Source organism: Pteronotus mesoamericanus, unplaced genomic scaffold (genome assembly GCF_021234165.1).
Source record: "Pteronotus mesoamericanus isolate MK-2021 breed Mesoamerican mustached bat unplaced genomic scaffold, CSHL_Meso_final contig_25, whole genome shotgun sequence".
In the NCBI taxonomy this organism is placed as follows: Eukaryota; Metazoa; Chordata; class Mammalia; order Chiroptera; family Mormoopidae; genus Pteronotus; species Pteronotus mesoamericanus.
In genome coordinates, this window is record NW_026555105.1 from 32,106,350 (window position 1) to 32,132,650 (window position 26,301).

The 26,301-nt window shown below is 39.0% G+C and overlaps 1 protein-coding gene across 2 annotated transcripts in view; it reads right to left on the bottom strand.

Annotated features, from left to right (window-relative positions):
- The window catches only part of TASP1 (taspase 1), a 305,001-nt gene that overhangs the window by 84,716 nt on the left and 193,984 nt on the right, over positions 1 to 26,301 (bottom strand). For both annotated transcript variants that reach the window (XM_054574067.1, XM_054574068.1), the window contains one exon: positions 22,379 to 22,489. In XM_054574067.1, the coding sequence (XP_054430042.1) occupies positions 22,379 to 22,489 (111 nt within the window). The remainder of the gene's footprint in view (positions 1 to 22,378; positions 22,490 to 26,301) is intronic.

Genomic DNA, 26,301 nt, shown 5'->3' on the forward strand with positions numbered 1-26,301 from the left:
GGGGATGGGAAAGGCCTAGGAAAGCTCTTAGAAGGGAGAGCAAGCTGGGTCCTCCATTCTGAGGGCTTTTAAGGGTAGAAATTTTAGGGGAGGTTGTAGGAGAAGATCTTAATGGAATATTCATCAGCTTTGTAGGTGTGTCCTTTCAGGGTTGTGATCTCCACTGATTGGTTGCTACCAGGGCAGTGGTCCTTAGTCAGTGCAGCTGGTTCTGAGGTCAGCCATGGCGGCACTTGTGTGGTTGTGCCACTTTTCTGGGCCCAAAGCTGAAACACAACTGAAGTCTAGATTTACCTGAAGCAGACCAGAACATCATTGTCCTGGAATTAATGCTTATGGGCTATTCTGGCCCCCTTTTTCATTCCCCCTTAAGGGGATCTAACCCTTTTGACCAGCAATATGCTAAGGGAGGAAAGGTTACGCTGGGTTGAGGTTCCTGTTTTTCCAGTTTTTCCCATTGCTAGGCACCCAGCGCTTTCTGCCCTGGTGCCCTTCTGAACTTGGTCAATTGACTTTGCTCTGCTCATGTCTGTCTAACTGCCTACCACAAAAGGATCATCTAATCCAATCCCTGTGGTAGACAGTAGATGCTTACCTATTATCTCTTTCTTTCTAACTAAAAGAAGCCCAATTTTGTTGGGACAGCAATATACCCAACTAAGAAACTATTTCTCAACCTCTCTATAGCTAGAGGTGAACGTGGGACTCAAACCTGAACAATCAAACACAAAGAGAAGTCATTTGGAGGGGATTTGTAAAAAGTCCTTTAAAGACAATTGACATGTGGCACACACATTCCTTTTGCTCTTTACCCATCTCCCTCTTCCTGTTTGAAATGCAAATATGATGTCCAGGGAGTGGTGAAAGCCACACCCTAAGGAGAGCAGAGGAGGAAAGGAGACACAGGTCCTGTGGAAGTCTAATTATGAGAGTAAAAATTAATCTCTCGTTAAGCCATCAGAAAGTGGTTCTTAAACAGAGTTTTTTAAAAAGAGAATAAATCTTGGGTTAAGCCACTCGAAGTTGCTTTTAAAGAGAGAAATAAATCATCCAAATCCTAAAAGCCAGCAAGTGGCAAAATAGAGACTTGAACGTATCCTGTGACTTCCATTTCAGTAGCCTTTCTGTAAAAGAGGGGTCAGGGGTCATGTTAGATTGCTGGGAGGTCAGAGGGAGGGAAGAAAACCCCAAGGTGGTACTGAAAATTAGGAGTGGCTTGCTTTCCCTGTGAAGGGAGGGGTGGTAGAAGGGAGACTGTCCAAGGCAACTATAAACAAAAGCAACACAGCTGGGCAAACCAGCCCAGTTGTGACAGCATGCATGGCTGCCAGCAACTGAGCAGCTTGTGACTCAGAAGAAGGGAGCTTGTACAGACCATGTGTGGTTCAAGACTTCTGCCCTCTTGCGCAAAATGGCAGCCCGAAGAGGGGCAAAGGCAAACATGGTGGATATTAGCACGCACCAATTAAAAAGACGAATGTTCTGTCACCCGAGGATTTCTGGGCTCAGTCTTAAAAATGGAATGTGCCGAGAAGCACAATCTCTTTCCTCTCCCTGGCTAGCCTGGTTGGCCACAGGGAGTCTGGGTTCCTGAGACTGGAGGGTTCTGAGGAGACCGCATGGTCAAGCTCCAAGCCCCTGCATCCCTCCTGCATAGAAAGCGGCAGTGCTAGCTAAACTGTGACTGGGAATCTGCCAACCTGCCTGGATAGTCCTGCTACAGTTATCTGCATTTCATAAAGGATGATAACGTGTAGGAGTGGGAAAAGGGATTTCAGGCACATTCTTGAACTGGCAGAGGGTAGCAGAGCTGTTTGTCTCTGGGTATTTTAAAGGGAACAGGGCCCTGAGGCAGAAACCTACCACCATTCCAAAACTACATAACCTTTAAATAAGGCACTTTCCTTTTTACCAGACTCCTGTCTCCAGAGTTATGCTTCTAAGTAGCAAGCAACAGAACCCCACCGACTGTTCTGGAAAAACAGGAGGCTTTTTGGTAACATTTCTCTCATGCCACTCCCCTCTCAAAGGCAGAATAAAAGACACAATATGCTATTCCATGCAAAGTAGACAGTATGTAAATTAGATAAGCCTTTTTTATATTAAAAAAAAAGATCATTTGCCAGGCTAAACTAAAAATAACTAGAAATTCTGGGAATTTTATCCAACTTCAGACCTGTCTGGATTTATACTGCTGACTGCCCAAAAGTCAATCCTGTAATTCACAAACTAAGCTTCGGCAGAAAAGCCCAAGAGAGGATTTTGATCAGCCTCACTGGGATATCATACTCATCACTGAACCAACCACTATAGCCAGAATGCTGACTATTCTGATTGGCTTAGACTAGGTCACATGTTCATCCATGGCAACAGAGATGAGACAATCCCATCCAAATGGGGTCAGAATAATTCCTCCCAGGAAAGAAAGGAAAGGAAAGGAAGGCAAGCAGGAAGGCAGGCAGAGAGAGAGAGAGAGAGAGAGAGAGAGAGAGAGAGGAAGGAAGGAAGGAAGGAAGGAAGGAAGGAAGGAAGGAAGGAAGGAAGGAAGGAAGAAAGAAAGAAAGAAAGAAAGAAAGAAAGAAAGAAAGAAAGAAAGAAAGAAAGAAAGAAAGAGAGAGAGAGACGTGCCCTAGGCACCTAGCAATAGACAATTATAGGGTGGGACCTTGTCCCAGGGTAACCTCTCCTTCTCTAGCGTATTGCTGGTCATGGGGTTTAGACCCCCTGACCTTTCATATCACTAGTCATGCAGTTCGGACCCTCCCCTGCCCTTTCCTCCCCTGACATTTGCTAGTTCTGTGGTAGGCTCCTTTAGAGAAGAAACAAGGGGGCCAGAGAATAGCCTCACATGACCCCCCATATAAGTCCTTGTGTTACTGTCACTGTTTAGCTAGATATTCAGAAGGGGAGAAAAGGGAACTAGACATTGAATTTAGTAATCTAGGGAACATAAGCCTATTTGCTAGCCAGGAAGCTACAGCTTCACACTCCAGAGGATTACAGCACTGTGCTCTGCCAAGGGGATTAACACCCCTCCCTTCCCCATTCCACTTCCTGGTTGTTGAGGGGCCCAGGGGGAGGTGATGGACCACGGAGGCTTGTCAGTCTTACTAGGGGGAGTAGAGACATCCAAAGCTAGCAAAAGCTTGAGAAGCTGATTGGTTCTTTTGAAAAGGTACCTGGTCTGTTCCAAACCCAAGCTAATATAATCCCAGAAGAACAGAGAAGTTCTTTATCATCACGCCCCGCTCCAACCTGGTGATGCACTTGCCCTATTTGTTCATGCGGTATCTCACACAGGAGCAGGTAACCATGTGGGTCTGGCAGCCACCAGGCCCCGTGGCAGATGGCAAGGACTCCAAAAGGACTAGGCTTTCTCTCTCTCTGGCCTAGGACCTGCACTTGCCCCTTGTGTTCATCAGCTCTGTCTCCATAGCTGTGTGGCCCTGGCAGCCGCATGGCCCATGGCCATGAGAACTTCAGGAGGGAGACTGAATACTGCAGCACATCAATAAACTGTAGCTGGAGATACATACTAAGCTAGCTGGATGCTGGACTGGCCTATACACTAATGTGGAGCAGGAACTCTGGACATTGGCTTTTTGTGTTGGACCCACTGAAGACAATATTGGACTGTTTCTATGGGGAGGTGGTTGGAGATAAGACACTGGGAAGTCAGGAGAAGACCCTTTTCATTACATCATCCATAAAGTTCACCATGGATCAATCCTTCTGTGTGGGTCTTAGGAAATTCTTTTCCTCTAGACACTGCAAGAACCCCACTTCCACTGATTACACAAGAATGACCACATTTGCATGCAGCCCTAGAGATAACATCTAGGCCTCAGTTGTTTTTCAGCTCCAGGCCCAGAAAAGCAGCAAGGCCAGGTGGAGCAACACCATAGCTGACATCAGGACAATTAGGCCCCTGTCCTGGTGCTGACCAAATATTAGAGACCATTACCCTGATGGAGCACACCTGGAAAGCTAAAGAATAGTCTATTGAGATCCTCCCCTGAGACCTCCCATAAATTCCAAGCCTTTTAATTCCTAGCCCTTACGACAAAGACCCAGTGGGTTTTCCCTCTCTCTCTCTCAGGAGCATGCCCCTGCCTTCCCTGCCCTCCTTTGCCCAAGCCCATTCTCTCTGGCTTTCTTTTTCCTAAGCTGCAAGGGCCCTTCTTTTTGCCTCTGTAACTTTCACCTGAGTAGCTGAGCTGGCTTACTCCCTCTACCTCTGTAGCATTCTAAATACAGTGGTACCTCGCTACTTGTCGTTAATTCATTCTGGAACTCATGAAGAGTGCCAAAACCGACAAGTACCAAGCAAGCAATGAATGATAAAGCATTTTCTCTTGCAGGGTAGCATCATACCTCATACAAGTTCTAGCAAATGCGATGAGTCCTGAACAAGGACCACGTACTGAAACATTTTTTCTCTTCAAAAAGTCACCAGTACAGGGTTTGACAAGTTCTGAAGTTAACAAGTACTAAGGTATGACTGTAAACTTTCTCTTATAATTTGAGTTCCTAGGCTCTGAATTCTTTCCTTGCTAACCAAGGTCCAACATCCTGGTGTGATTCACCATAAATAACACCAGAAGACATAGGAGAAGAGTCCTGAAGTGTGCGCATGCATATACACATACACGCACACATTTTTTTTGTACCTACTCAAGGAAATTAAGAGATGTGAGTTGTGGGTTTAGACCTGTGGGTCACTAGGTTGACACATGATTTGGTTCTAAGCTTTCCAATCATTTACCAAAAGGAGATGACTTATCCAACATTAGTATTAAAAGATGATCTCAAGAATTTGAAAACTGTTGAAAAGTATAAAGTGCTATATAATTATGTATAATTATTATAAGTGAATGAATGCAGCTGATATAAAAGGAAAAATGTAAGAGATTCTTTCCTACCTCATTCAAACGTATAAAATATGTTAAGAAACAGTTACTATGATAAATACCATAAGAAGCCTCAGATTGAAATCTTCCTAGACAACCAAGGCAATACACTACCTTCTCCTCAAAAATTACTTGCCTCATTCTATTCCTGTTCTAGTCATACCTCCTCATTTTGTTAGTCTTTAAGAACCAAACCTAAAAAAATAAAATAACTGTACACATATTGTTTTAAACTTTAAATGACTTGTATGAATGGACATACATATAATCATTTGCTGTGGCACCTGTTTGTAATACAAACAACCTAAATTTCCACTGAAAGGGGAATGTATAATAAAATTATGATATATTCATACAATAGAATATTATGTAGCTGTTAAGAGGAATAAAGAAACTACTGACTAACTCATACAGGATTTCTTAGATACATTCAGCAGAAAAAAGCAAAGTGAAGGATTGGTATATGGGTATCTACCACTAGTGTAAAAAGCAAGAAAAGACCACACATCCCACAGCACCCATAAATGCATGGGATATCACTGGATGAATACAAAGAAACTAATTTTCTTGGTTGCCTCAACAAAGAAGAACTATGTTGGCAGAAGGATGGAGTATGAGAGAGATTTCTCCAATTGTTCCTTAGTGTCTTTCAAATCTTGTACTATGTGAACATATTACCTTTGTACCGAATGAATATTAGACTGATAGTATAATACAGCATAAACTTTATGGAAAGATAAAATAAACCACCAGACCACACAGATTTCTAATAATCAAGCATAGAGATTGATGAACTTGGGTGCCAGAAAAATCAGCTCTAAGTTTAATAGTCGAACACCATAGCTGTGTTAACATAGGATAGTGGCTAGAATGTAACAATCACCCCGCCTTTCCCTACAAAATTCACTTGAGCAAACCTTTGGTTTTATTAGCAGAAACATACAGGAATTAGGTATTCAAACAAAAACATCCCCTTCATTTATGTATGCAAGTATGTATATATGTATGTATGTATTTTCAAAATAAAGGAATGGACAGATCTTGAACAAACTCACCATTTCACAGATGTTCGCTAAAAATACAGAAAGAACAATTTAGGACTGTATTCAGCAATAACTAACAAAAACCCAGACTTACTCTGACTTATACAAATTGAAATTTACTCTTCCCATTTAACAAGTCATCTGGAAGAGAGTGACCTGCATTTCCAGCAGCAGGTCTACAGTGTCAAGGTCGTGATTTCTGTAGTCTCCCATCCATTCCCTCACAGCTACAAGATGGTTTCTTTTACTCCAGACATCATATCCATATTTAGGACAGGAAGAAGACAAAAGGGACGATGTGAGCCCTTTTATCAAGTAAACAAAGGCTCTCGCTAAAAATCAAGCAAACTCTTGCTTATTCCTGACCTATACTGTATAGCTATTCCTAAGCTGCAAGAAAGTCTTACAATGTGAATATTCAGTTTTTACAGTTAATTAATAGAGGCATGCAAGAGCAAAGCAGGTTGAGAAAGATGACTGGACAAGCCGGCCCACAGTGCATGACACAAGTCCTCTGATAGGATGCAGAAGAATAAATGTAGAGATGATAAGTGTGACCTCTGTCAGTCTGTACTCTTTACTGTCTTATTAACTATTAAGAATATTTTTTAAGATTGAGGTGGAAAGATGGCGGAGGAGTGAATGGGAGTCATGCTGACCTCCTCCCCGCAAGACCAAACTGGAATTGCGACTAAACAGTGAAACAATCTCCTGGAAAACAATGGAACAATAGTGGGAGAGGAGCCTTGGAGCTGCGGACATAGAGTGGATTCAACTCTCACACATCCCAACGGGTGAGAAGTGCGGTGAAGGCTCGAGAGGGTGGGCTGGGTGCCCACGGGCACTAGCACCAGAGGGACATTGAAACAGCCAGACAGCTTCCCCCGAGAAGAATGGGGTCTGAATCATAATCAGGGACCCCTAAACTACAGCAGCTAAAACCAAGAAAATACAGACAAAATGCAACCCTGAAAAGCTTAGGGGCGCTCTCTGCCAGAGACAGGTGGCTGGGGATGCAAAGAGACATTTAAAGGGCCAATGCAAAAGTTACAGTGGCAGCCACCCTCCTTGATCTCTGGGTAGAGGCGGCAGCAGGGTGGGCTGGTGCCTGGGAAAAGACTGGTGAGGAAAACTTTCTGAAGAGAACTGAGACAGCCGCCGGTGGAGCCCCAGTGATAATGCACCTCCCACTCTGCAGCTACCATCTCGCTCTGGAATAAGGGAATCAATTAACCTGCCTTTTGTGCGCTCTGACACACCTTGTGTGTGTGTGAGCTGGGGGGCTAAGTGCAGAATGGCTGGGAGAGCCTTGAGGAGAGACTGGAGACGGAGGCGTTGGGGAAAGAACAGGAGGAGGAACCGGGGAGTCCCAACTCCTTCTCCTTTCCCTAGTCTCCATTGTGCAGGAAGAGGACACACCCCAAAAGAGCCAAAGCCGAAAAGCACACAATAGAGAGCCTAAAACCACCCAGTGCAGGCGCGCACACTTGCGCCGAGTGGCCGGCGAGGATTGGCAAGTTTGTGTGTGGACCTGCGCGGGCTGGCGAGGGCTCGCGCAGGCTGGCGAGGCCTCCCACAGGTTGGCAATGATGGGGCCTTGAAGGAGTGCGCAGATTGGCGAGGGCAGGTGTAAATAGACCCGCGCGGGCCCACGAGTGCAGAGCAGTCCGCAGAAATAGTGGATCCCAGGCCGAAGAGGTCACAAAGCTGCCCAGAGTCCTTGGAGGACAGACGGGAGACAGGATTAACCGGAGAGTCGTGGAGCTGACTTCCTCCCATTGCCATAGTCTTCATTTGGCGAGGGCAGGCAATGCATCCAAAGAGCCAAAAGCGGGGAAAGCACACAATAGAAGACCCTAAACAGACCAGTGCCGAGGTGCCCAACGGGCTGGGGGGCCAGACAAGTACGCGAGGTCCCGAAGAAGCCCCCTGGGCTGGGACAAGCACACACGAGCCCAGGTGGGCTGGGGATCCTGCCGGTCCAGGCGATCAAGGAGCCAGAGTGAGAGTGCAGAGCGATCCACAGAAATAGTGGATCCCTGGCTGAAGGGGTCACACAGCTGTTCAAAGCAGGAGTCAGACACAGACAGTAGACTCCTGGAAGGCTCAAACAAACGACCCAAGGTCATATAGGGTCAACAACTGACATCATCAGAGGCAGGCCCAGAAAGAAAAGTAAAAGAAAAAAGTAAGTAAGTAAGTAAATAAATAAAAAGACCCACCTACTACCATAGAAGTTTAATCCACAAAGTCAGGAAATCCAGACAGCCCAATTGAAGCAGAAGCAAAAATAAATAAATAAATAAATAAACAAACAAACAAACAAACAAACTACTTAACAGACTCTCACAAAAATGGGAAGAAAAAGAAGTTCCCCCAAAATGAGTGGAAAAGGGGACTCCCCACAGAGAGAGCTAAATGAAATAGAGGCAAGGGAACTATCAGATATTGAATGGTTCTAAGGAAGCTCAATGAGCTCAGCCACCTCAAAGATAACTATGAGAAACTAGAGAAAAACTATTAGGATCTTACAGCAAACTATATCAACCTGGAAAAGGACATAGAAATTATCAAGAAGACACAAGAGGATATGAAGAATACCACTTCTGAATTGAAGAACACAGCAGAAGGAATCCAAAGCAGGCTGGATGAAGCCGAGGGTCGAATCAGTGAGATGGAGGATAAGGTAGAAAAAAGGTCCCAGAAAGAACAAGAAATGGAAAAAAGCTTCAAAAAGAATGAAGAGGCATTGAGGGAAATGCAGGACAACCTGAAACACAATAATATCTACATAATAGGGATACCAGAAGGAGAAGAAGAGGAGCAAGGGATAGAGAACCTCCTCGAAAAGTAATGATGGAAAATTTCCCTAAGTTGAGGAGAGAAAGGCTCTCATGGATCCAGGAAGCACAGAGGACTCCACTCAAGATGAACTCAAGGAGGTCCACTCCAAGACACATCATCATTAAAATGGAAACGATCAAAGACAAAGAGAATCCTCAAGGCAGCAAGGGAGAAGGAGAAAGTAACATACAAGGGGGCCCCCATACACCTAGGAGCTGACTTCTCAACAGAAACACTACAAGCCAGAAGGCAATGGCAACAAATATTCCAAGTCATGAAAAGCAAGGGCCTACAGCTAAGGCTGCTCTACCCAGCAAGGCTCTCAATTAAAATAGAAGGGGAAATACCGAGTTCCCCAGACAAAAGAAGGCTAAAAGAATACATCTCTACCAAACCAGCACTCCAAGATATGCTCAAGGGACTGGTTTAAGCAGATGAAGGAAAAGAATGAGACAGAGAGGAACACAGGTACAAAGAGAAAAGATGAGTAAGTTTCTATCAGTAATCTCTCTCAATGTGAATGGACTAAATGCCCCAATCAAAAGACACAGGGTAGCTGAATGGATAAGAAAACATGACCCACACATATGCTGCCTACAAGAGACACATCTCAGAGCAAGAGACCAACAAAGATTGAAAGTAAAGGGATGTAAAAAAATATTCCAAGCAAATGGGCATGAGAAAAAGGCCGGGGATGCCATATTTGTATCAGACAAAGTAGATTTCAAAACAAAGGCCATAAAAAAGAGACCCAGAGGGGCACTTTATAATACTTAAAGGAAGACTCTATCAAGAAGACATCAACATTGTAAATTTATATGCTCCCAATATAGGAGCCCCCAAGTTTATAAGGAAATTGTTGGATGACTTCAAAAAAGATATAGACAGCAACACACTGATAGTAGGGGATTTCAACACCCCACTGTCAAAAATGGACAGATCTTCCAAACAAAACATTAATAAACATATTGTGGCACTGAATGACACACGGAATCAAAGAGACTTAACTGACATATACAGAACCTTACCTCCCAAAGAAGAAAAATACACATTCTTTTCAAATGCTCATGGCAGTTTTCCAAAGATAGACCACATGATAGGACACAAAGCAAACCTCAGCACATTCAGGAAAACTGAAATAATACCGAACTTTTTCTCGGACCACAAGGGCTGGAAACTGGAAATCAACCTCATAGAGAAACTTCAAACAGTTGCAAACTCATGGAGACTGAACAGTAGACTATTAAACAATGAATGGGTCAATAATGAGATAAGAGAAGAAATCAAAAAATTTCTGGAAACAAATGAAAATGAACAGACAACAGTCCAAAACCTATGGGACACAGCAAAGTCAGTCCTGAGAGGGAAGTTCATAGCAATACAGGCTTACCTAAAAAACATAGAAACATTTCAAATAAAAGACCCAACACTACCACTTCAAGAACTGGAGAAACAACAACAAACAAATCCCAGAGCAAGTAGAAGGAAGGAAATAGTCAAGATCAGAGCAGAACTGAATGACATAGAGACGAAAAGAACATTTCCGAGGATCAACCAATCCAGAAGCTGGTTCTTTGAAAAGATAAATAAAATTGACAATTCTTTAAGCAGACTCATCAAGAAAAAATGGGAGAAGACCCAAATTAATAATACCAGAAATGAAAGAGGAGAAATAACAACTGATACTACAGAAATACAAAGGATCATCAGAAACTACTATAAACAATTATATGCCAAGAAATTTGCAAACCTTGATGAAATGACAAATTTTTAGAAAAGTATAATCTTCCAACATTGAAGGAGGAAGAATAAGAAGCTTGAACAGACCGATGACAGCTGGGGAAACTGAAGCAGTAATCAAGAAACTCCCGGCACACAAAAGCCCAGGGCCGGACGGTTTCACAGGAGAGTTTTACAAAACATTTAAGGAAGAGCTAACGCCTGCCCTTCTCAGACTATTCCAAAAAATCCAAGAGGAGGGAAGACTCCCAGACTCTTTCTATGAGGCCAGCATGACCCTGATTCCAAAACCAGATAAAGACCCTACAAAGAAAGAAAACTACAGGCCAATTTCGCGGATGAACATAGATTCTAAAATCCTCAACAAAATATTGGCAAACCGCATCCAGCAATACATTCAAAAGATTATCCACCACGATCAAGTGGGATTCATCCCAGGGATGCAGGGATGGTTCAATATACGCAAATCAGTAAACGTGATACATCGCATAAGTAAAAGAAAAGACAAAAATCACATGATCATCTCAATAGATGCAGAAAAAGCATTCGATAAGGTACAGCACCCATTTATGATCAAAACACTCAGCAAAATGGGAATCAATGGGGCATTTCTCAACGTAATAAAGGCCATATATGAAAAACCTACAGCCAATATCATACTCAATGGGCAAAAACTGAAAGCTTTCCCCCTAAGATCGGGAACACGACAAGGATGTCCGCTCTCACCGCGTCTTTTTAACATCATATTGGAAGTCCAAGCCACAGCAGTCAGACAAGAGAAAGAGATAAAAGGCATCCAAATAGGAAAGGAGGAAGTAAAGCTATCATTGTTTGCAGATGGCATGACAGTGTACATAGAGAACCCTGTAGACTCTACCAAAAAACTCCTCAACCTAATAAGTGAATTTGGCAAAACAGCAGGATACAAAGTCAACATTCAGAAATCAAAGGCATTTTTGTACACCAGCAATGCAATAGAAGAAGAAATCAGGAAAAAAAAAAAAAACCATTCAATATAGCAAGAAGAAAAATAAAGTACCTAGGAATAAATTTAACCAAAGACATAAAAGACCTGTACGCAGAAAACTATACAACATTGAAGAAAGAAATTAAGGAAGACACAAAAAAATGGAAGCATATACCGTGTTCATGGATTGGAAGAATTAATATCATCAAAATGTCCATACTACCCAAAGCAATTTATAGATTCAACGCAATCCCTATTAAGATACCAATGACATATTTCACAGAAATAGAACAGACATTTCAAAAATTTATATGGAACTATAAACGACCCCGAATAGCCGCAGCAATTTTGAGAAAGAAACACAAAGTAGGAGGGATCACAATACCGGACATCAAACTCTACTACAAAGCCACTATACTCAAAACAATCTGGTACTGGCACAAGTGCAGACCCATAGACCAGTGGAACAGAATAGAAAGCCCAGAAATAAGCCCAGGTCTCTATGGGCATCTAATATTTGACAAAGGGGGCAGAAGCATAAAATGGAGCCATAATAGCCTCTTCAACAAATGGTGTTGGGAGAGCTGCATGGCCACATGCAAAACATTGAAATTAGATCATCAGCTGTCACCATACACAAAAATAAACTCAAGATGGATAAAAGACTTAAGTATAAGTCACAACACCATAAAAGTCCTAGAGGAGAACATTGTCAGGAAACGCTCAGATATACCACGTAGCAATTTTTTCACTGATATGTCTCCTAAAGCAAGAGACATAAAGGAAAGAATAAACAAGTGGGACCTCATCAAAATAAGAAGCTTCTGCACGGTGAAAGAAAACATCAGCAAAATGAAAAGGGACCCAACCCTATGGGAAAATATATTCGCTAATGATACGTCAGATAGAAGTTTGATCTCTAAGATATATAAATAACTCACTCAACTCCACTCCAAGAAGACAAACGATCCAATCAAAAAATGGGCAAAGGACCTGGGCAGACACTTTTCCAAGGAGGAGATACAGAGGGCCCAGAGACATTTGAAAGGATGCTCGGCATCACTAGCCATCAGAGAAATGCAGATCAAAACCACCATGAGGGACCACCTCACACCGGTCAGAATGGCCATCAGAAACAGATCCACAAACAACAGGTGCTGGTGAGGCTGTGGAGAAAAGGGAACCCTAGTCCACTGTTGGTGGGAATGCATTCTGGTGCAGCCACTGTGGAAAGCAGTGTGGAATTTCCTCAAAAAGCTGAAAATGCAACTGCCTTTTGATCCAGCCATTCCCCTGCTGGGACTATACCCTAAGAATCCCAGAATGCCAATACAAAACAACCTATGCACCCCAATGTTCATAGCAGCACAATTTATAATGGTCAAGTGTTGGAAGCAACCTAAATGCCATCAGTAGGTGATTGGATCAAAAAATTATGGTACATTTACAAAATGGAATACTACGCTGCTGAAAGAAAAAAAAAAGTACTAAACTTCGCAACAGCATGGATGGAACTGGAGAGCATTATGCTAAGGGAAATAAGTCAGGGGGCGAAAGACAAATACCATATGATCTCACCTATAAGTGGAACCTACCTAACCAACAATACAAAGATGCAAGGAAAATAAGACCAGCAACACTGAAAGGAAAAGAAACCAACAGAGACAAGAGGGAGGGAGGGAGTGGGGGTGGGGAAAAAGGAAAGGAAGGGGAAAGTCAAGGAACATATAGCAAGGACTCATGGACAAAACCAAAGGGGAAGAGTTGAGGGAGGGGGCAAGGGAAAGTGGTTGGGGGAAGGCAGAGACAAATGTATTTGAAAAAATTAATTAATTAAAAAAGCGTATTTTTTAAATATTTTATTGTATTTTTTTCCATTACCATTAATCCTCCTTCACTCCACTCTCCCACATAATCACCACACTGTTTTCCATGTCCATGAGTACTTTTTTCCTTTTTGTGTGACCCCTCATCACATAAATATGACAATATTATGGTAAATGCATGAGTTCAGAAGTGAAAATATTGAGGGATTTTTCAGAAATCCACAAATAAGAAAATAACCTACAATTCATATTTATGTACTTCCCCATTAAAATGTAATTCTCCTGCCAAATGCACATACAAAAATCACACACATCACATATTTACTTTCTATACATTTTTTTTCTTAAATGTAAGTTTTCATTTGTTAAATGAACTATTATTTTAGAATTTTAATTTATTTCTCAGGATGTACAAGTCAGTTGTGTTCTCTCAGCTTTGTTAAATGGTAAACAGTTTTGTTATAATTCAAGTCCCAAAGATTTGCTGCTTTATCTTAATGTTTCCTACTAAAAAGGTCAATTACCTTATAAAGTCATCATCAGCCTACAGTACAAAAGAATTACATACACAAATATTTATTTTTCCTGAGTCATTTGAATGTCAGTTTAAAATATCATAATCCATCATAAATAATTCAGAAGACATCTCTTAAGAACAAGGACATTCTTCTACCTAACCACAATATTATCATGTCTAACACTATTAACAGTAATTCTGTTAATTAGTAATATTTATAAATATTGATTATCACTTAGTCTATTAAAATTTGTCTTAAAAAGTATTTGTTTTTCAATCAAAGGCTAATCACTCCCAAACACTTGTGTTTAAAGTGTGTTGCTTCAAAATCAAACAAAGACAGTTAATTTTCACCTATATCATTTTTATCAGTTGTCAGTCAATTACCATTTGGGCTGGATTCTTTAAATACAGGTTTCTGTACTCATAAAATGGTCACTTGTTTTGCATCTGTGAATCTAAATAGTTACAGAATATAACAAGAAGTTCTTTTGAACATTGTATTTTACAGGAAGAAAAGGAAAAAAGGGACGGAAGAAAGGCGGGATTATTTCTGACCTTTAAAGTAACTTTTAAAACATACATATGCCACATACAGTCTTAGAGCAACATATTCAAAATTTACTCACCCCCAATAGTTACAGAATTTCTAATCACAAATTCAAGTAAGTGAAGAAGTGAAATGTTTTAAATAAATATAAATCTGCTACTTAAAACAAACAAAGAAAATACTCTCAGCTTACCCAATTTGAAACTGAAAATCAACCCAGAAGCGAGGTAAAATAGCAGAAAATCATCAGTGTCATTGAGCTTCAGATGGACTATTTGAGAAGCACTCAGCACAAGCTGCCCATGATTAATGCTAATGAATGGACTGGGTTTTACCACATTCATAAAAGGTTAGGAATAATGTTGTTTATATACACTCTGTTTTTCCCTCATGAATATATGGTCTTCACAGGCTCAAAAATCAGCTACTCTAAAATATGTGATGACTGAAAAAAAAAAGTTTACAATGAGGGGAAGCAACTTTACAACCATAAAAACAATTCTAAAATCTATTATGAACATTATTATAATTATGGATTTATTTATTTACCCACCTCCACCATGTGTAACTTAAACCCTATTCAAACTAATCATTCCATATACTGTACAACTCAGCCTTCAGCTTCATATGATTTAATTTTCCTTTCCTTCTCGCAACATTATAATTATGTGCTCTGAGTTTACTGTAACTAATATTAGTGGTTTTCTCCACATGCTCACAAACTAAAGGAACAGACAAAAAAGCTTTTTGATCACCTAATCAGTACCCTTAGGAGAAATATATTGTTAATATGGAAACAAAGATTTTTATTTTTCTTTCTTTTTTTCCCCTGCATGGGATAAAACAAATTCCTTGTGTGGTTTTAATTATATCCTAATACTTCATAAATATTTTTTAACATAAAATTCAAAATAAAGTACCTATTGTGAATAGCTCAGCAGCTCCCAATTCTGAGATGGCACCAACCTTTATAATCAAGTCCATGGTCCCTAAAACTCAAATAGACCAGCAACAAAACTATGGTTCTTTTTAAAGTGACATGACACTGTTTACAGAATTGTTTTTATTTTCTACCTTTTAGTACTGTACTTACTTCCTTTTCAACCAAGTAATATTAACAATTTATTTCCAGTTATCAAAATTTGATAGCTAATATAAATGGTCTTTTCCCTGTTTCCCAAAAGACCTGAGTAAGAACACACCTGCGATTAACACAACCATCCTCCACTTTTTAAAAAGCTCCAATAGAGGGGAAGGCAGGTATAAGGGGACTAAATGGTAATGAAAAAAAACCACAATAAATATTTTAAGACTTTAAATAAACAAATAGACAAAAAGCTCCAAATGTGCAAAATATATGGGATTTCCAGGATCTAAGAGAAGCTAAAAATCCTTGTGTAAAGAGAAAACCTTGGTCATAAGGAGAAAAACTTCAGCTGTGAATGCCCAAAGCCCAGAGACTTACCCTTCTCCTGCTGGCTACCCATTTCCACTTACTCTGATAGTCTATCCTGTTAGTCAGCTTCTGATCAGTTCTGTTAGTAATTTAATACAACAACAAGTTTTTCTTTTTTCTTATTTGTAAGAGGAGAGAAAAAATTGAAAAATGATCGAGACTGTCCCAAACAGGATGGCCTAATTTTATTCTCCTTTAGAAACAAAACATCAGCCATTTCACAGAAGATAACTTCTGGGTTTCTCAGAAATTGTGATGATTCTCTTTCCTACACTCGGCATGCACTCAACTTCCCTTTCAAGCTCCAGCCCTATATATCCCACTAACTGTCTTGCTTATAAATACTTCTAGGCCATAACGGTCAAAATCAATTCCATTCTCTCTTCATGTCCAATGTTTCATATATGACCTTCTTATAATCACTTATTGGCATGCAATTTCAAGGCCATCATAATGAAAATTCTAGTTTTTTGGGTGACTCTTTGGCTATTATCTGTCACGCTTGATTGACCATCAAGTCCCAGAGGTTCTCTGAGAATCTCTGGTACCTGACACTCCTTTCTATCCAAACTAATTCTGCTTTCTCTAATAGTCATGGCCTTCACCCTGCAGGTGAGGGTTTCCCTCATCCAATAGCCAGCAGAGTACATACATGGCTTTCAATGTATATTTGTAAACAAAAAGGTGGTAAAAATCCTGAAAGTATAAAAGCCCAGGGCCCAAGAATTTGTTATGAATAATGCTGCGGAAGATGCTAAATTTATTGTTTTCCTTATTTTGCAATTTGGACATGTGAGTGCAATTGGCTAAATATCGCAGTGTTTGCAAGTAATGAAGGAGAAATATTTTTGATTTTTTAATGGATAAAAAGATGTCCCTCAAGTTCCAGGTAGCTGCAAAGGAAAAAGATTTTTGTGTTTAAAAAAGAGAAACATGCATAACGAATATGGAGAAAGGTCTTATAAAACTCCAAAATTGTACTGGAAAAGAGAATGGTGTATTTTTAAAGTTTTCTAAACTATAAAGAAATTCATGAAACATAATGAATAACCTCAGGTAAGAGGTTAAAATGTGTAACACCAACATACCTTTTGCTCTTCCTATGAAAAGCCAATGATCATGAATTACTGGGTTTTTAGCCAAAAATTTGGTCATTAGAAGAAAATATTTATTGCATAACTCCTCCATTTGGCAGGAAACTGCAAGAGTGTACTCCTTTCAACCTCAACTGTTGATGGCATACTGTAATTGACAATAAATTTATGATGTAACTAATGTTGTAGGAACACTTCCCAAAGGAATAAAAGAACATAGGGCAAAACTACCTTTTTATCATAATATGTACACTGCATAAAATTTTTCAACGGTCACGTAGACTATAGGTTGATAATACTAATAACTTAGCTTAGAAATTCAAAAAAAAAGAAGAGAGACATTAGAGTTATATAGATCAGCAGTCCCCAACCTTCTGGTCACCAGGGACTGTTTTAAGGAAGACCCAGGGAGAGAGGGAGGTAGGGAGGAGATGGTTTTGGGATGATTCAAGAGCATTACATTCAAGTTCACCTCCTGCTGTATGGCCCTGGTTCCTAACAGGCTCAGACCAGTACCAGTCGGTCCTTGGCCCAAGGCTGGGGACCCCTGTTATAGATAACATTTTATCAGCCATTATGTTTAGTATTGCGCAGAACCAACTAAAAAGTGTTCTGTGACATCACTTGTCGAGAACAGGGCAGGAAGCTACAATGCCACCCTTAAGTTCAAATACCACACATGTAGCTACAGTTTGCATGAAAAAAGAAAAATTCATAAAACCAAGTTTGTTAAAAAATAACCAAGAGTAGGAAAAGTCACATCGGAATCATTGTAAGGGCTTGTGTGTGTATGCATATGTGTAATCATTTAAAAAGCACAACTAAAAAGGAAGTCTATTTATTTCTTTTCCCTACTTAACTAAGCACTCAGTCTATAATCAGTTGGTTAGCATGAAGTATTATTAAGGCACTATTTTTACAGTACCCACTTTTATGGGTTTTGTATGTTACACGAACAGTGGTTTTTTAAAAAATGCATGAATTGGTTACTCTCTTTTATGCTTCCTATATTAAGTCAAACCAAAGCTCTGGATCTTGGCATAATGGTAATGCAAGAGGAAACAAAAACAGTTAAATCTTCAAAGTGTCTTCCAATTTTACTCTATTCATTCTATCACATTAAAGTCTCATTTTATCGAACATAGATTTTTTAAGAACCTTATTTTTAAGATAATTTCAGAGTTTGTTTCGAAATGCAAAAAATGGAAAAGAATCTTTATTTTAATAAGTCACTGACAACTTTAGAAAAATACATTAAAAACAAATTATTTCATCACGAGTGTAAAATTACTTAAAAAAAAAATCCCTTATTAGTGCAGAAAGTCACAGATATCAAACATACCACTACTCAGAAAAAGAAGAGTTATTTTAAAATTTTGCTGTGCCATTTTAGAATCTTTCATTTAAGGTAATTTTATCATTAATCAAAGTTAGTTGTCAATTAAAAGAATATCACCCAACCAGTACAAAAAAAAAAACTGTCAAAAGCTATACACAGATAATTCACAAATTAATAAAAAGGCCAAGTTATAAAATATGAAAAGATGCTCAACCTCACTCATCAGAAGAAGACAAAATAAAACTGAAAACGTTTTTTTAATCCATGATTTTGGATATGTTTTAAAAATTTGAATCTGGAATTTTTAGGACTGGATTCAATATACACTAGATCATAGAATCCAGTGGCAAAATGAAATACTGCAGTCAAATGCTCTAAGTAGTTTTAAAGGGGAGAATACTTTTAAAGGGGAGAGTTTTTGTTTTTTGGTGTTTTTTTTTAAAGTACAACCAACCAACCTAAGAGAAAAAAATGGAGTTCAGGAACTCCTTAGCATGGACCCAACTCTGGAGAGGTAGAAGTAGCTAGTAAATCTGTCCTTTTATTTTTTATTTAATGATTTTGAGAGAGAGAGAGAGAGCATGTAATATCAATTTATTGTTCTGCTTACTGATATAATCAGTGGTTGATTCTTATATGTGCCCTGACTGGGGATCAAACCTGCAACCTCGGCATATCAAGACAATACTCCAACTGAGCTACCTAGCCAGGGCCAGTGAATTTGCTATTTCAGATTCAATAAAGTGCTTCAGGTCATTCTCAGCAAGTAGAAAGTTATATGCCATAATTACCCAGCTACCACATGGTTCCCTGGAAGTTAACTTCTCTTGAACATCTAGTTTTCACCCCTTACTATTCCTTTCCACTAATGCCCTTAGAACGTGTTGAGAATAACTGGACAACTAACACATTATATAAATTATATATGCTATTAAGGCCAAGAATTTGGACTCCCTTAAAAACAGCATTCAACAATGGTAATTATTAAAACAAAAGAACAATAACCTAAACTTTGATTTTGATATACCTGAAGATATAGTAATGTAAATATAATCAACCTTTTTTCTGGAAAATCACTAGAAGGCAGACTTCCAAATCCTCTTTCTAACTCATTCCTGAATTTACATTTTTCCACTAGCCATTTGGCAATTCTTACTAATATGCATACAGGTAATTCCATTATTTATGTCTTCATAAACTTAGTTCAAATAACTGCAAGAAAGCACCTGCATAAAATCTCTTCATATTAAAATTTTTCTACAATTATTTACTCAAATATTTCTTCCTTCAAATAAGTAAGTACAGTCCCTTCTTGCCCATAATCTGTTTTTCTTACTCTTTTCCCTAAAAAATGTTTCTTAACAGGGCATGAAACTTAATTAAAAGGCCTGAACAACAGTGAAATTCAGTTTTAGCTTCATCCATGGAAGCTTCTATTTATCCCATTAGTTGCATGCTTATATAGCTGAGCTGCTACATGCACTTCTGTAAATTCTAGGTAGAGACAGCTTTGAAATGAAATATTGTTGAGTATGGAAGCCTAAATTTTGGCAAAATAAATAGTTTGGAGCAACCCTTGCTTAGCTGCATCCCTCACCAGTACCCTAAACAAAGCGCTGGGGTAGAGGTATTATTGAACACCTGGATATTTGTGAGAAAACTAGAAGAAAAGAATAGATTGATCACTGGTGTGGGTTTCTGTCCCTCTTCCCAAACTGGCGAGGGCGGAGAAAATAGAAGATATAATAAAAAAAGCCCCAGGTAGATTTGGAAGATCCAAGAATAGATGAAATCTAAAGAAACAAAAAGGCAGGTAGGTAAGTCCTCCATTCCCATACCACCCTCACGCCAGCAAAAGTAAAGCAGAAAAAGTAGCCTGATATGCATAAGGAATTGGCAGTCTCACTGACTACCCCAAGTTTTCAGACCAGCTGGCTCCACTACCAGTAGTGTCTGCAGTCAGTGCTAAGGAAGCCAAACACCACACTGAATTCAACAGCAACAGAGCACAGTAACCCACAGGTAGGTACAGGGCAAGTCCCATTTCAGCAAAAGCCTACAATGGGAAGAGAATAACTGTGAACCACAGTCCCTCTTCCAGTAACAAAAAAGCTCCCTGGAATCCAATTACCACTCAAAGAAGACGGAAGCGGGGACAAATATAAAGTGCCATGTAAGAAAGAGATTAGGGGACTAGTGGCATGAAGGCAAGGAGCCAGGCATTAATCTGAGTTAGAGAACAAAAACAGAGTTAAAATAGGCACTGTTCCTGCAATTTCCAGCATATGCCAAAGAGAGGCAGTGTGGTGTGTGGTTACCTGGTAAAGCCTGCCCCAGCCACAAGACCCAGAACACAGTCCATCTGTGACCTTGCAGGATAAGCCTGGTGATAACCTATCCACAGCCCTCTCAACATGGAAACCAGAGGCTCCCAGCAGCTGCACACCATCCCATCAGGACTCCTTTGTCAAGGTGCCACACAACCTACATGTAGCCCCTGTGGCCCAGATGGTCAAACTCCAAGCAGTCATTCCTGCTGCAAGTGCCCTGTGGCATATGTGCTCTGGTGACCTCTGTGTGCACTGCACACCCAGCCACCCACTGCTGATTAGCTGCTCCCTGTCAGCACTCTAGAGTGTGGCCTTTTGTTTACCCAGCTACTCCAGACCACTGACACCCTGATCAAACTAGCAAACCTCTGCTACCTGGTGGTCAAACCACACCTTTTCCAAAAATGTCTGAGCCCCTTCTAACTATGTCATTCCTTAAACAGTCTCTCAGCTCTAGAGTACCACAAAGAGTTTCCTTGTATTTTATAATTACACTTTTATCATAGTTAACAAGTCTTCATATTAAACTTATCCTGATTAATGTAATGTATGGTTTCTATCTCTTGAATGGACCCAGAGGGCTATATCCTCCCAATGTCAAAATCATAGTTTATCAATATTTCTACTTTCTCTATTGATGACTCTCTCAAAATCACCATTTCCTCTCCATTCCCTGGACCATTCCCAGCCCCTAATGTCTTGTTCCTACAGAGAGGTACCTGGACAACTTTAGCTCTACTCTATAACTCTCCCCACCAAACACATTTTGTTAGCTTAAGAACACATACAGGTTCTCTCCTTCCTATCAGATCGAGTATGAACTCCTACACTGAGATTCTAATGCCCTCTGTGACCTGGCCTCACCTGGCCAATCCAGCCCCACCACACATCAGGAATACTAAGTAAGAGTCACACAGGTGTCCAACCCCCACCATGCGCCGCCCCCTGCCATGCTTAATTCTATTGTCATGTCTCCATTCATGTTTCTTTCTTCTCCCTCTTTCCCCACTAATCCCAGAGCCTTCCGGAGCCAGTACTAAGAGCCCATCATGCCTTAGTCCTTTTGGAGTGATTTCTTCCTACACTTCATCTGTGTTTTCCTTATTATACACAGTTAACACCTTATTATATCCTCTTGTCTTAATTCTCTAAGTGGACATATTCTCCTCATTAATCCTGTGATACTCTTTCTCTAATTTATGTGTTCATGGCTAATTACTCTAACATACTTAATGTTTTATATTATTTACAGTACTTCCCATATCTTTGCATAGTGATAAGTTCAATGTTAAGTGATGGGAAAACCACACTAAGTCAAATCGTTTTAACCCTTACATGGTTCAGCAAATGGAGCCCGAATAGGATTTCAACTTAACCCTACACAAATATATGTGGCAGCACTGGACTCATGAATACTAAATTTTAAAACTTGGATTTTTAAAAAAAGTCAAATTTTATTTTAAAACTTTTAAAGGAAATTATACCTTAAATTTTATTTTAGTAGAATTTTATTCTACTGTATGTCACTCAAATCCTAGGAATATCTCTCATAGCTTGCACGTTAGATTAGTTACATGGCAAATTTCATGCTGTAGTAGCTACTGTGATGGATTCTTTTTATGACCAATATTGAGGGTCTAAGTCAATGCTAGGCTCTGGACCTAGGTCTAGCAATACAAATGTGGTACGTGACTCATGAAGTGTATAGCTCAGTAAAGCAATCTATATTAGAAAAATACAATGTTCTTAATGTTATACTTACTGATAAACTTGTTTTGCATAGTCTCCAAAAGAGCCTGGTGAGCATCTTCAGCTTGTAAAGCATGTGAACATTCTCTAGCAAGTATGGTGCGTACAAGATGCTCCCCACATCCTAGAAATTGAAGGAAACCAAAAATTGTTGAGGAAAAGCAGTACTAAACATCTGTCTTGCGTTATGAACATTAAAATACCCTTATGAACTACTTAAGAAGTAGTTGTGCTGGAGAATAATTCAGTGATGGATGAAATGATTTCTATGAGCAATCTAGTAACTTTAGCAATGAGATTTGGCAGAAACTAGAGAAACACATGATTGACTAATCTCAAAACAAACAAACAAACAAACAAAAAGAAAAAAACCCCAGGAAAACTCCTTTTCATAAGAATGATTTATACAATACAAGAATTTAGTCTTTTACCTAGGAATCTCCTAGGGTTCTATCTCATTTCCACATTTGGGTAACTACAAAAAACTCTGCTTTATAATTTCTTTATTTGTTTACATTCCATCGACCTTGGTCTCCTATTTCCCTCTGGCATCCCACACCTGGGGGCCTGGGAGAAATCTAGTCAGCCAGGGCCAATCTGAATCTCCCCCAACCTACTTTTCACTGAAATGTCCACCACACAACAACAGCTGTAAAGTGGACTTAATAAAATAACACCTTACTCATGTTCTAATGGCAATTTACATAGCTTTCAAGGGCGAATACTCTCTATAGTTCTAAAGAAAGACTGTATTTTAATCCCTTGAGTGTGTCTGAATCCGGACCATTTAGACATACTAAGAAAGAGTAGGCATGGTGGTGATGGGCAAAGCCTAGAATCTGATTAGAGTCTCTACCTGTTAAAAGTAGAAATTCCTTGCAAAAGCAAAGACAGAAAATTTAATTTATAAACTGGTTAGTTCAAATAAAAGACTTCTGAATAAAGAGCTTGATTTTTTTTCTTAAAAATAAAAAATGTTAAAATGCTACTTTGACAAACATTGGAGAAGTAAGCCTTTTTTAAAATATAGCAAATGACATTTGAAATGCTTTTTATATATAAAACCAATTTTCCTATCAAAATGAAAGTGCCCTCTTATCTCAATGAGAACAGTAGATATAAAATATCTTTAGGTCTCTTTCTTAAAATCATTTTTCCATTCAAAATGATTCTTCTTCCCAACTGAACTTCTGCTTCCCATCTCTTAAAAAAAAAAAAAAATTAAAAAAAAATCCCTGCCAAAGATGTGCTGTAGTTCATTAGAAAATCAAGTCCTCTATAAATTCACCAATAAAAGGTATCAAATGTTCTAAACATCTACTCAGACGAAAGTATTACTCAACACTATTGTCAAAAACAATCACAGCAAAAAAAGAAGCATCTCCAGGATCCATTCATTTTCCCTAACAGAACCAGAGAGAAAGTAACTTTTTTTTCCATGTCATTAATTTGCACACAGATATGTTCATGTACAAACACTACACTGGTGAGTGGAGAGAGGAGGTTATTAGCAGTTCCAAAGAAATGTGGACTAAGATTATCAAATGAAAGAACCTCTTTTAAGCCTTAAAAGTCTTAAAATCATAAAACTCAACCAACACAAACTGGTAAGATACACAGTTCTCTGTTCAGCTAGTATGTATTATGACAGATGTTATGCACTAAATGCAAATCTCACTAAAAATATAACCTGTAATTGTTAAACCATGTTGGTATCTTTCATTCAGAAATATTCTCTCATATATACACCTCTCTTCCTTCCCTCCCTCTCTCCTTCCCTCCCCCTATAAACACATGCACATATAAACACACATATGCTCATTGCCATAAATACAAATCATTCAAAAAGCATATAGGTTTTTAAAAAATCATCTGACATTTTGCCTGAAAGAGTCCCCCTGTATTTTTTGGAAAAGTGGAAATGTGAATAACCTTCAACGTCTAAATATGTCTTTGTGAGTATCTACACTTACAGGAAGATCTAGATATACAACTTAATATATAACTTTGTAGGCAGTATTGTGGTAATCTCTATTTTGTTAAATTTTTTGAATATTATTTTTATAATCAGAGAAAAAACAACAATAAAACTAAAAGAAAAGAAACCATTTTTGACATTTACTATGTTGAGACATTGTGCTAAGCTCATGAAACTCCATAAATTTTAATTCCCTTTGTGTACATATCTGATGCTGAACAGTGAAATGTTATACTTTGGAACAATAATAATTGCTAGGAAATTGGCATATTATAAGCTAAATGAGTGTTCAGAAGGTTATGTACACACACCTCAAGTCAAACAGCTAAGCCACATGAAGTTAACATTACATCAAAAATACACAATATATGTCAGAGAGACTTTTTCCTCTGTTGTTATACAGGAACAGCAGGGTTTTCCCATGATTGATTTTTACCAAGGAACTTCTAAAATTATGACTTCTATTCTGACATATATCACCTCTAACATAAGAGCTTTGACACCAAAGCTTGTTCTCCTGCAGGTTCCAATCAAAGAAAAATTTGACTTCTGTGGTTTTACCCACAAAATTCCAAGATTTCTTAAATATGATGCCATGTAGCTGAAGTGTAATACAAAGGCAAACAGTTCCATTCTTTATTCAAAGATATTAGACATAAGCCTTTCACACATCCTCCTTTTGTCTTTACTCACACAAGTAAGAGTGTATTTATGTTCTCAGTTCTGAGGAGTAAATATGAACTGTATATATTATAGAATTGAAGACCTAACAACAAACCTAGAAGAAAAATGAAAAAAATACCAAGTTCTAAAAGAACTTAAATAAATACACACTTACTTAGCATCAGTAAAAATAACTGAATGAACTGAAACACATAGTAAATCCATAACTAATGTCTTAAAAAGCATTTGTTACCTTTGAAGGATGATATAGAACCAACTCAGTCTTGTGAAAACTGATAAATTTAAAAAAATAAAAGCAAGGATTTCTCTCTACTTCCTATAAGAAATATACAGCAGGCTAACCAAATAGGTGATGAAGAAAAATTTTCTCCATAGAATTATCCGAGTTAATAAATGAAGAAGAAATCAACAGAATTAGAATATTACCATTTGCAACCTTAATGTAATAACTATTATAGGCAACAATCATAAATGGCTGCTAATAACACAAAAAGATACAACCAGATACCACATTATCTCTTGATAAAATTAGACTTTTTTAATTTTGACCCTGCTGACAAATTATACCTGAATCTGATCAAATCTACAAATTCAATGATTACTTTCCAAAAATAAAGTGCACCACCAAAAAACCTAAGCTTAACATCAAATTTAACTACGAAAGACTGAATTGTTTCTCTTTAAGATCAGAAACAAGGCAACGAGGCCTGCTTTTATTTCTGCTATTCAGAAATATGCTAGAGGTTCCAGCCATTGCTCTAAGGCAAGAAAAAGAAACAAAAGGCTTAAAGATCAGAAAGAAAGAAGTAAAAACTGCCCCATTTGCAGATGATATAATTGCTCATGTACAAAACTCCAGGGGAAATCAACAAAACAACTACTAAAGGAATGTCTCCAGATTCTTCCTATCTGGTTAGTAGTCCAGGGCAAAGGCTCCCAGCAGATACCCACCTGGTACTTATCAGTACTGCAAATGTGGACTTGATTTTCAGTTCTTCCCCCATCTATTCAACAGATTGTTACCGAGCACCGTGCTAGGCCCGGAGCATAGAGCAGTTTGTCAGTGGTGCTGCTGCATATTGTCAGATCTCCCCCTACTTGGTTACTGAGTACTTACTCAACTGTCATTCTGGCGACTCCAGATGCTAGTGCCCTAACTGTGTATCCTAAAGGCCAACCTTCGGGATTTAGATGAGAACCCTGGACTCAGCAGGAACTCTGGACATTCTCATAGCCTACTGAGAGCCTGTCTCTATGGCCAGGTGATCTCTTGT